General features: G+C 57.8%; 2 protein-coding genes across 2 annotated transcripts; both read left to right on the forward strand.

Moving 5' to 3' along the window:
• Window positions 1–195: 195 nt before the first annotated feature.
• Window positions 196–5844, forward strand: ABB37_07314 (putative mitochondrial DNA repair and recombination helicase protein PIF2; the record flags this gene model as incomplete). Its single annotated transcript, XM_015805897.1, has 1 exon — window positions 196–5844. The coding sequence occupies exon 1, from the start codon at window positions 2326–2328 to the stop codon at window positions 5842–5844; it is 3519 nt and encodes a 1172-aa protein (XP_015655374.1). The 5' UTR covers window positions 196–2325.
• A 2068-nt stretch (window positions 5845–7912) lies between these two features.
• On the forward strand, window positions 7913–11380 carry ABB37_07315 (putative mitochondrial Pif1 helicase-like protein; the record flags this gene model as incomplete). Its single annotated transcript, XM_015805898.1, has 1 exon — window positions 7913–11380. One exon carries the CDS (start codon window positions 7913–7915, stop codon window positions 11378–11380), a length of 3468 nt encoding a protein of 1155 aa, XP_015655375.1.
• Window positions 11381–11926: the final 546 nt, after the last annotated feature.

The raw sequence follows: 11926 nt of genomic DNA on the forward strand, positions 1-11926 counted from the left end.
AACATACAACATATATATATATATATATATATATATAATCTTCGGTACACCGCGTTTACAACGGCACGCTTCTTTCGTTCTGGGGAGGTGCATTTTTCCTCCACTGCGATATTTATCTTTTACCACCTTCTCACTCTGCACACCTTGTTTGTTCACTTTCTGGCTCCTTTGCCTTCTCGACTGGATGCGTTTCGGAGGTCATCGGCGACGCTGCGTTTAACTCCACTTACACATTCTCTGTTGTTTTGCTACTGCACTTTTTTTTCCTCCCAATAAACTACGCCTTTTCCAAGCTAAAGGAATAGCACCAGCATGCCTCGACTTGCATCGCTGCGTCTTTGTCGATCTGCGCCGTCCACCTCACCACCGAATAGGTGACCCCCCTCTTCCTCATATCATTCCTCTATTGCTCGAGAACGCTGCTAGTCAGGGGTGGTTTTCCGGTGCTTGGAGGGGGGCTTACCTCTCCTCTGCACGCCCTCTCCAGAAAGAAGAGAAGGGGAAGGTAGCGGAAAGCAAGCGGTGGGTGCGACCCATTGGGCCCGCCTTCGTCGCTTAGCGTGTATCAGCTGTCTGTGTGCGCGCCAGAGAAGCAGCTACTCCAAAAAGGCGCTGGGAGGCAGAGCACGGCAGTGGGGTGTTCGAGACGCAGCATCGCATCTACGCTCCCCTCACGGCACTGCCGTCGAATCCGTTGACACCGGACACGAAGAGAGCTTTGGGACAGGGAAGTAGAGCACAGCAGAGCTGACAGGGAACACAAGAACAACGAGAGGACTCGTCAGACGACTTGCCGGGCGATATTGCGCCGTACACGAACTACAGGCGCGCTCGATTGCCATCGCTTATCCCCCTATCGTTGTTGTTTTACTTTTCCTTTTGTACGTTGGTGTGTGTGTGTGTGTGTGTTCTCTCGCAATAGAAACATTTCGGGTACTCCCCATAACTGCGTCGATTCACTTTGCACGTCACATATGTTTGTTGTTTTTTTGAATACTATTAATATTATTATTTTCCGTATTTTATTCCAAGATCTCTCGCTTGTTTGCCGACCAATACCTTCGCACACCCACACGCACAGCACTTCGCCAGTCTTTGTGTCAGTGGTTTTAGCGGTGCTGCATGCACGGGCGATAGACGCGACTGATCTGTACGTCCATAGAGTCAAGGAAGAGGGAAAGCATTCAGCCGCTTCTCCCGTTTTATATTTGTCATTTCTGACTTGAGAGCAGAGATAGATTTTTTGCAGACGAAAAGATTTGTGTTCTTTCTTTTGCGAGAAGACGTACCCCTTTCATTACTATTATTCGTTTATTAAAAGCGACGCTGGTACGCATGGGTATTCTACAAATACTCTTGTGGAGCTATCACCACCTTCGTGGCGTTGCAGCCGTTTCCGCCTCCGCATCTCGCGCCGCGTCACATCTCTCTTCCCCGGTTCTCATCTCAACTCTGTCCACTGCGACAGCATGCTCTCCCTCTTCCTTGACTCTCGACGTTCGTGTGCCTGCCAGTAGGGCAGACGAGCGCACACGTCTCCTGCGCTGCCTCCCGCAACTTTCACCTGGTGGACACTGGAAGCGGAGGAAGAGAAGAAGGAGCGAGAGAGGAATCAGCGTTGACGAGATACGTAATGGAGATGTGGCGGGGTGTAGAAGATGCAGCGGTGCGGGTGTGTACTGGCTTCCATGCACGGCGGTGGCCCTGTCCCGCGCGTGCGAAGGAAAACTCGAAGCTTCACAAGCACCTGAGTCTACCACCCACGTTAGCGGAAGTATTCGTACGGTGCCTTTTCCGAAGCAGATACCGACCTCGCGCCTTCGCCTGTGCCACGAAGACTTGCAGCGGAATGCGGTGTCAGCCACGGCGCTCAGCATCCGCCGGTACCACACAAACTCGGCAGGAGACGGCCTCATGACCTCCAGCACGTGCAGCAGCACGACAGAGGCAGAAGGAGGCGCGCCGTCGTTGTTGGGCGATATTCTTCGCCGTCTCGACGATGTCGCGGTGGACACAGAGTCTTGTCCTGTGCCGCCTGCGGAAGTCACGATGGATTCTACGCCAGCAAGCCCGCACGGACGAGAAAAGAAGGCCGCCTACGTCCCACTGCTCTTTCGCTCCGACTTTATGCGCTCTGCGGCGCTACGCGGACATCATCATCCATCTGTTCCACTGCACACGGGGACTGCGCCGGTGGTGTCTGCGGTGCGCATCGCCCCCGCACGTCCTGAGCTCGCATCACCGGCAGCCTCGTTATCAGCAACAGCGACGCAGCAACCGCCTGTGCCGCTGTCGAGTGCCGCCTCCGCACCCTCTCCCCATTGGATGCCCACGACAGCGAGGGAGGCGCCATCCGAAGACGAATGTCCCGACGAGAAGGCCGCGCCGCAGCCTGAAAGGGTAGGAAGGCAACATCACACCACCGCAGCCACCATCACGAAGGCACGCAACGATGACGACGACTCTGCGGAAGCGCCGCGAACCTCAGCACACGATGCAGACACCGTATGTACGCGCGAAGGCGACGCCGCGGTAGCCACAGCAGCGACGGCGGTCACGTCCTCCGCGGAAATGGACGGACAGGACACTCACGATGAACGTCAAGCGGACGGCCTTGACGAGGACGACGTGGTTGTGGATGCAAACATGAACTGCTCTGGTGCGCCACAACCTGCTTCATCGGCAACCTCGCGTCACCGTCGCTCGCACAAGCTGATTCTGGACCCGGTTGAGTGGCTTGCCCAAGCCGCTGATGCCCCGCTGATGGACCTCGAAGCTCTCTACTCGAGCACCGCGGTGACGGACACAATGGCATACGCCAGCTCCGTAAGTTATGCCGATGAAGGAGCTGCTGCGGTTGCACATGAACACAACGAAGACGGCATTTCATTTAGCACAGGAGACGTCACACCACCAACGACAGACGGAACGATGACAGTTGATGCTCGACCACCACCTGAAACAGCGGTGGTTCATAGGTACCTGGCGCCGACACGAGAAGGGGAAGAACAAGAGGCGGAGCTGCTCGCAGACTTGCTACGCGACGTTCCGCCGCAGCGGCAAAAACAGAGGAGAAGGCAGCAACCCGGCCCGGCTCATAACCCTTCCTACACACAGGCAGAGTCCACCGAGTCGGCGAACACCACCGCCGCTCCTCTCCCCGCCTCATTGCAGGCGGCGACTGACAAACCGGCCTTGGAGTCGGATGCCCTCGTCTACAACGTCTTCACCCGGCGCATTGCCAAAGCGTCCTCGTCTACGATCCGCATGCTAGCTCTCATGGGTATCGGTGTCCAGCCGGAGACGCGAGAGCTGACGGTGACGGACCCCGAAGCGCTGCAGAGTCTTGCCAGCGAGCTGCGTGCGCACCGCGTGTCGTGGCCGAAGCTGTGGTCGCGGGGGCCTCTCTACCGCCAGCTAGAGAGCTTGTTGAGTGACGAGCACGTTGCGGACGCGGCGGAGCGGGTGGCGGGGCTGCTGCGCCTTCAGTACAACAAGTCGCATCTTCAGCGTCAGCGGCCTGGTCTCGTCGTGGGGGATGGCAGCCCGACAGGTGGGGGCATCTCCTCCCTCTCCTCTACCTCTGCAGACGCCGCACCGGCGATGGCAGAAAGCGTCGACGACAAACTTCTTACCGTGCAGGACCTGAACGAGGAGCAGCAGGCGGTGGTGGAACTGATTATGCAGGGGCACCACACCTACATCGGCGGCGGTGCCGGCACGGGCAAGTCCGTTCTGCTGAGGGTGATTAAGCAGCGACTTGTGCAAGAAGGCCTGGCCGTCGCCGTGACAGGGACAACCGGCATTGCAGGGACGCAGATTGGCGGGTGCACGTTGCACCACTGCCTCGGCATCAACGTGAGTGGCGAGTTCACGCGGCGCAAGGACCTGAGCAGCTACGACGTGATCATCATCGACGAAGTCTCCATGCTCTCTCTGGAACTCTTCGAGTCCTTGGAGGTGCACCTGCGCCGCGCCAACAACGTCCACCTGCCCTTCGGCGGCGTTCAGATGATCCTGTGCGGGGACTTCTTGCAGCTGGGCGCGATTGACTCCCGGCCCCTCATCACATCGCAGCTCTTTCGGCGCTACTTTGTGCATTTGAAACTGGAGACGGTGGTGCGGCAGAACAAGGACTTGCGCTTTGCGGCGCAGCTGCAGCAGCTCCGACGCGGGCGGGTGCCGGCCGATCTTAGCGAGACGGTGCGCTTCGTCTCTCCTCAGCAGATTCAGGCAGCGCAGCAGGCAGAGGTGGAGCTGAAGAGGCGTCAGCACGCGCAGCTGGCGAGGCTCGCACCGCAAGGGGAAAACGGCGGCGAAGGACGCACAACGAATGGCACGGACACCACGAGCGGTGATGGCGGGCAGGACGAGCGGCAGTCCGGAGACGGCATCAGCGGCGGGAATACGAACTGTGTCTCGGAGAGTACCACAGCGAATGGAGGCACCCGCGCTGCGGCGGCACCCATGGTACCCTTCGTGAACGGGGCGGTCAACCTGCTGCCGACGAACAGAGAAGTAAACCTGACCAACGCACAGCAGCTGCAGCAGCTCCCAGGCGAGCCTGTCACCTACGCCCCACAGTTCCTGCCGCCGTGCCTCGTCGGCTGCTGGTCCCCCACCTTCATCCTACGCGTGTGCGAGCCGGAGAAGCTGCACATGAAGACGCTGCGGCTAGAGATTCAGCGCTACCTCGGCAACTTCTACACGATGGGGCAGCGGGCGTCGCCGGCGTCGCAGCCGCCGGTCACCGCATCTGCTGTTGGCTTCAGTGATGGGGAGTGGCTGCTGAACCCGCACCTCGGCGAGCGAAGCGTCGTGCTGTATCCTCTCTTCGTCGACGCCTTGGTCTTTCGGGTGCGGCTGCCGCTCACGATGGACCGCGAGGAGGTCCGTCAGTTTCTCATGCACGTCGCCGAGCTCGACCGGCACCTCGCGACGCTTCAAGTCGGTGTGCGCATCCGCGACGTCCTTGCTCACGGCGAGGGCATGCACACGGAGCAGGACGAGTACATCCTCTCCCAGTACGCCGCTCGAGCTCCACTGGCGCATTCCTTAACTTTGAAGGTTGGTGCGCGGGTGATGCTGCGCACAAACTTCGCCCCCGGGCTCGTCAACGGCAGTCTCGGTACCGTCGTGGGCTTCCGCAAGTTGGTGCTGGAGGAGCTACCCCGCTACTTGGTGGGCAACGCGCAGCGGGAGGAGTCCATTGTGCAGTACAGCGATTTCCTCCAATACGAGCAGGGCTTTCAGGCACCGATTGTCCCGGTTGTCGACTTCAACGGCCGCCAGGTGCCCATACCGCCCATGACGCAGTACGTGGGTGGCATGCCTAACACACACCACTACAGCATGGGGATCGTTGCCCTCCCCCTCTCCCTCGCCTACGCCTTCACGGTGCACAAGGTGCAGGGCCTGACCTTGGTGGGCCGGGTGCACCTGGAGCTGTCCCGCATGTGGCCCTGCGAGCACCTGCTGTACGTGGCCATGAGCCGTGTGCGCAACCCGGAGCAGCTGTCCGTCTCTTCCTTCCACCAGCACCTCGTGCGCGCCGCGGCGGACTGTCTGCTCTTCGATGACAGTCTCCCACCGGTGTGGTCAGCCACGATAGCGCCGTACATGTTGGCCGCGACGTGGAAGCGCTCCCCGAGCCGGCGGAAGAAGGTGCTGCTCAAGAAACAGCTGGAGGCCTACGTGAAGCAGCGGCGGAGCAAGCTGATGGATGACGCGCGGAAGGGTGATATTCGAGCGGAGATACGACTACTCGAGGAGAAGATGCTGCAGCAGCGAGCGAGGGCTGCGGCCCGGGCGAAGGAGCGCACTTTGAAGAAGAATGGTTCGTGAGGCGCTAGCACGGTTGTGTGTGTGTGTGTGTGTGTGTGTGTGTGTGTGAGTAGGCATGCGTGTATCCGTCTTTCTCTGTTGTTGCTTCCCCCCCCCCCTCCCACTCAGGTCGGCCTTTCTTTTCTCTTTCTACTTGTTGGTGTAATCGCGTGTGAGAAGGGTGGAGGTTTGTGATGCAACTTCCTTCTTTCGCTCGTCGCTTTGTTTCGCGCTGTTTCTTCTACAACGATCTCTGCATGTGACTTCACCCGTGCTCTGTCGTTGTTGCGCTGCGTATATGGGCACGCTTTGGGAATCCTTAGCGATGTAGCGGGAAGAGCATATAAAAATAGTAATAAAGAAAGGAGTGTCTGCTCATCGCGTACGCGCAGAGAAGCGGCTGTCGATAGTGCCAACGTCATTTCTTTGATGCGCTGTTCGCCTGATTTCGTTTCTGTTGAATCAACATGCGTGGTCCTTGCAAGCTCACTGCTCGATGTACTGTCAAAGCGCGGAGCGTAATGGTATGTGCGTAGAGCAGCCATCAATTCCGGGTTTTTTCTGGTAGATTCCGTTAGCAAAGCAATGACTGCACATGAATATTCGCTGTTGCTGCTGCTTTCTGCCCCTCCTATTGGAATTAGCTACTGCATGTTGACTCCCTCGTTCCCTTCCTCTCTCTCTCCTCCTTTCCGATCTGCTTCTCTACAACTCTACGAATAAAAATACAAAATACTCGTACCCACACACGTGCATCAACGCAGGCCCAAAAGAGATAAGGACCCTTTTTTTTAACAGTACGCGCACCCAAGCAAAAAGACCCTTAGTGATCTTTTCCTCAGCTCTTTCCCTCCCACTGTGCCGTATCGTGCTGTCGTTGGTTTTCTCACGCATACACGTTAGATCGGTGGTTTCTATCGCGGCTCCGTGCTGCGTCTGTCTGACTTTCACTGCTACAATATACATATTTATTGTTAACATCAGCGAAAGAGAGAAAAAATAATAATAATAATTGAAAGGAAAGCCGTCAACTTTGGTTTTGTTAAACTGACAAAGCGGCTTTTCATTCAGTGATCTTCACTTTAAGAAACAGTAGCACTAGCGAGCAGTACGACGCACCAAGCAAAAGCGAAGCTGATCCGCCTTTTATTTTTTATTTTTTCCTTCAAACCTAGATTTGCACCCAGCAAGAGGAGGTTACAGAGAGCGAGAGAGTATTTCTGTCCCTTATATATATACCCACTACACTGTCTCTCTAGCTCCGTTTACTCCCTGCGGAGCGGCTCTGTGTCTCACCGTTGGTTGTCTATTTGCCTCGTTACAAAGCTACAATACGAATCGTTCATTTATTGTGACTTGTGTCTTCCGCGTGCATTAGAAGGTGATAAGGCCAATCTTAAATAATTTTTTAAGAAGTGGTGAGAAACGTATCGGTGGGAACACGCAATCCCCGTGTGCGAATCACCTGCGGTTTCTCAATAAAAAGAAAGAAAGTGAAAGAGTCGTCAATTCAACGTTTAGCCGCTGCACCTGTCTTTTCTACATTTATTTATTGTTGTTGTTGTTTTCCCGCACCATTCATAGAGGCAACCTTTTTTCTGTACTTCGTTCTTTCATATATATTACCTTGCCTGCGCCGCTCTCGTTCCTTCGGTCTTCCCCACTGCTTTGCTATCCGGAGAAGACAAGTAGAAAGGTCAACCCGCCACGTAAAAGAAGCTCCAGCGCGCGGCGCAACTATCCTGTTTTTAAACAGACTCCTTTGCTTTGCTTTTTCTTTCATCCCCTTGAAGATAACCATCATACCGGTTCAGCACATCTCTCTTTCTTTTTCTTTTTATGGAAGTTTACATCGCTTCTTCCCTTTAGCACACGCACCAACAAAAAAGTATATCCTATCATCATAGATTCACGCCTTTTCTCTTGTTCTTCTTGTTTATCCCTCTTATATAGTGTGTGTCTGTATTTACATTCACGGCTGTGTGTGTGTGTGTGTGTGTTAGCGACATCATTGTGAATTAGTTGAATGCGTGTTGTGTTGGCTTCTTACCTTTGCTCTCCCCCTTTCCCACGACAGGATTAACTCAACATGCTTCGTCGCTTCTCGGCCCCGGCCCAGCGCAGTGCTGCGCAGCTGAGCTGCACGGCCGTGTGCACCCTCTACGCCCGACTGCCTAGCTGCGGCACACGGTGGCAGTCCACCTCCAACACGGCGACGCCGAGCACCGGCAAGCGCCGAGGACGTCCTCCGGGAAGTAAGTCACGCAAGAACATGATGGCAGTAGCAGCAGCGGCCGCAGCCGAAGCTGTACCCTCCGCCTCCGTCTCCACAGCCAACGCGGCTCAGCAGGCGCAGGCGGACGCGGCTGTCGAGGCGGCCGTAGCAGCGGTGGCGCAGCAGGTCTTCATTCGCAGCCCGCAACAGCCGATCGCACCGGCAGTCAAGACCTCATCTTCAGCCGTGGAGCCGCCAGTGGCCGAGGCGGCGTCGACCACGCCGGATATGGGTGAAAGCACCGTAAACACTCTGGAGGATAGTGCGCCTACGACGGCAACGCGCAAGACGACAACGACGAGGACGGAGGCGGCCCTCGCACCGTCTTCGGCCCCTGCAGATGCCGCTGCCTCCTCTTCCGCCTTCACCACAGCCACTGCCCCTGCCGATGTCGAAGCCACTCCCCAGGCGGTGGTCGACCCCCTCAACGACAGCCTCGATCAGGAGTCCTTCTTCTCCTCTCTCCTCAGCTCGGATGCAAAGTCGTTCGGCAGCGCCGCACACCTGCCCGCCGAGCTGCGCGAGTCGACGCTGATCTACAACGCGTTGACGGGCCGCATGACGAGTGAGAACTCCCCGACGATGACGTCGCTCCGCCAGATTGGCTTCGGCGTCAATAGCGAGCGGCAAGTGTACGTGGAGCAGCCGGATGTGCTGAACGCGCTGGCGGCCCGCGTGCGTGCCGGCACAGCCCCGTTGCCGTCCAAGTGGCCTGTAACTCTCACCCGCTCGGTCGGCGTGGTGATTGAGAACACAAACATCAGCGACCCCGCGCAGGCCCTTCAGCAGATGATTCAGGTGAAGACGACGAGCATGATGCGCAGTCGCTACGCGTCGATTGTCTCCGCCGTCGGCAGCAACGTGGACGCCGACAACGCGGAGGCGGCGACGCGGCAGAGTTTGATGGAGAACGGCAACGACCCCGACAAGGCGATCGAGCTCAACGAGGAGCAGAAGCGGGTGATCGACATCGCCCTGCACGGGCACCACATGTACATCGGCGGCAGTGCGGGCACCGGCAAAACGGTGCTGCTGCGTGCCCTTGCCCGCCGTCTGCAGGGCCACCGCCTGCGTGTGGCCATGACGGCGACAACGGGGGTGGCGGGCTGCCACATCGGCGGGTCCACCTTCCACCACGCCCTCGGTGTCTCCTCGCGTGGTGAGTTTCTGCGTCGTGGCGTGATGCTCGACTACGACGTGATTATCATCGATGAGGTGTCGATGCTGCCGCAGAGCCTGTTTGAGGAGTTTGACCGCGTGCTGCGCGAGGAGGCCGGCGCGCCAGACCTTCCGTTTGGTGGGGTTCAGATCATCCTCTGCGGTGACTTCCTTCAGCTAGGCTGTATCAACGAGAGCTCCCTCATTGGCTCTGCGATGTTTCAAAAGAACTTTGTGAAGGTGCGCCTGGAGACGCAGGTGCGCCAGACAGCCAACTCGAAGTTCGCGAACGACCTGCAGCTGATGCGGCTGGGCATCGTGCCGAGCGATTTGAAGACGACGGTGCAGCAGCTACCCCCGGGTACCATGGTGGACTCCGCCGTGAACCTGCTGCCGACAAACAAGGAGGTGCACGCGGCGAATGAGAAGGAGCTGCAGCGGCTGCCAGGCGATGCCCTCACCCTCACCCCGGAGACGGGTATCACCTCCCTGCAGTGCGACACGACCGCCACGCTGCTCCTGCGCACCACGCCGGACTTCAACGAGGCGGAGTTCTCTCGCCACGTCCGCTCGCTCCTGCAGGCCACCCTCGACCTCCCCCGCGCCTCCCTCCTCTCCCTCTACCGTGTATATGAGGACGGCCACGCGATGCGGGTGATGCTGCCGCCGGGAGAGTCGCAGGCATGGCGCGAGGCGATGCGAGAGCGCTTTCTCGAGATGGCCGGCCTCCTGAACGACCTCAATTTAGGGGCGACGGTGACGGAGATCGTGCCGAAGGGGGATGGGCTCCACACGCCTGAGACGGAGGAGTACCTCCACAAGGTCATGTCGAAGCACCCCATTGCACAGCCGCTGGCCCTCAAGAAGGGCTGCCGCGTACTGCTGCGGGCGAACCTGTCCAGCAACCTCGTCAACGGTAGCATCGGCACGGTGGTGGACTTCATCGAGTGCAAGACGGAGTCCTTCCCCGAGTACATCAAGACGGAAATGGTCGAGCGCTGCATCGAGCGCTACCGCGTCTTTTGCTTTACGGAGTGCGGGATGCCGGTGCCGATGGTGCCCGTCGTGCAGTTCCACAGCGGCGAGACGCTGGCAATCCCGCCGTGGGAGTTCTCCGTCGGCGGGGGCCCCAACACGCACTTCTACAGCCTCTCCAGCGTCGCCCTCCCCCTCTCCCTCGCCTACGCCTTCACGGTGCACAAGGTGCAGGGCCTGACCTTGGTGGGCCGGGTGCACCTGGAGCTGTCCCGCATGTGGCCCTGCGAGCACCTGCTGTACGTGGCCATGAGCCGTGTGCGCAACCCGGACCAGCTGTCCATGTCGAGCTTCTCGGCGAGCATGGTTATTGCGAACGACTCCTGTGTGCTGTTTGACAAAGCCTTGCGGGGGGCGCTCCAGTGGACGGTGGCCGACGTCGCGAAGTTTCCCGTGTCAGCGTGGAAGCGGTGCAACGACACGATCTATCACCTGCGCCGCCGCGGGTCGTCGCTGCGCCGCCTGCTGGAGGGCGTCACCTCGATGAACGGCAACGCGTCGTCATTCATGCTGGGCGGGCACAGCAGCAACAACAGTCGAGGGCATCAGCAGCAGCTGCTGCAGTCTGGCATGCCGGGTCGCCGCGGACTCAGCAGCGAGAACGACACCGGGTCAGTACACGGAGGGATGACAAGCACCGCCGATGGTAGCCGTGTGGTAGTGCGGGTCGGCGAGCACGGTGCGACGGACGCACAGAACGAGACGAACGGTGTTTTCAGCCTCGAGCACATCGGCGCCATCCAGCAGTCGGTGCTCGTGGCACGGCGGATGCGTAAGCTTGTGAAGCACGTGGAGCGAGTGGCGAAGATCAACGACGCGCGCCGTCGCAGTAAGGCGGCTGAAAAGTCCAAGGCAGACGCAGCAGCAGCAGCGGCAGCGGCAGCCGTCGTCGCAACAGCAGCGAAAGACAGCAGCGCCGTTACACCGAATGAAGTGGAGAGCAAGAACGCCGTAGATGGGCTCACTGAGGCAGCGGAGGAGGATGACGAGTCCTTCGACATTGAGAGCGCCGCGAGCGTGTTGGCGGTCGCCAATCGCGCTACCCTGTCGGAAGCCACTCTGGTATTGGGGGAGGAGCACTCCTTTTAAAATAGATGCATCTCTCTTCTTGTTGTTGTTGTTGTTTGGGGGGGGGGACGGGTTCAAAGGAAGTGCGTTGTGTGTTGGTGTGTGGACGTGCGTTCCCTCCATCACCGCCGCGCTTTACGGCTCCTTCCCCTTGTACTCCTCCAACTCCGCCTTTCTTTTCCGCTTCTCCTTTAAAAAGTGTACATTTACTCTCTTTGGCTTACTTCTCTCTTGCTGATTATTTTTTTCTTTTTCCTCTGTTTTCCTTCGGACGGGCGTTGACCACGCAAAAGGAAGCAGGTGAGAAAAAGAAGTAGAATTGTAGCGGTGCTACGAAGGTCGGGATTTTTCTTTCTTTTTCAGCTCTTATCCTTGTGTTTATATCGACACTTCTTTCCTTCCTGCCGGCCCACGCACGTACTCCTTCGTTGGTGGCCCTTTGCAATACCTCCCCTGTTTGTTGATATTGTCTTCCTTCACGTTTCATTCTTTGACGTGGTGTACATCACAGTAGACATCTTTCATTTTCTTTTATATATATATATATATATATATATATATATGTAT

Source organism: Leptomonas pyrrhocoris (assembly GCF_001293395.1).
Source record: "Leptomonas pyrrhocoris isolate H10 chromosome Unknown, whole genome shotgun sequence".
Taxonomy (NCBI): Eukaryota; Euglenozoa; class Kinetoplastea; order Trypanosomatida; family Trypanosomatidae; genus Leptomonas; species Leptomonas pyrrhocoris.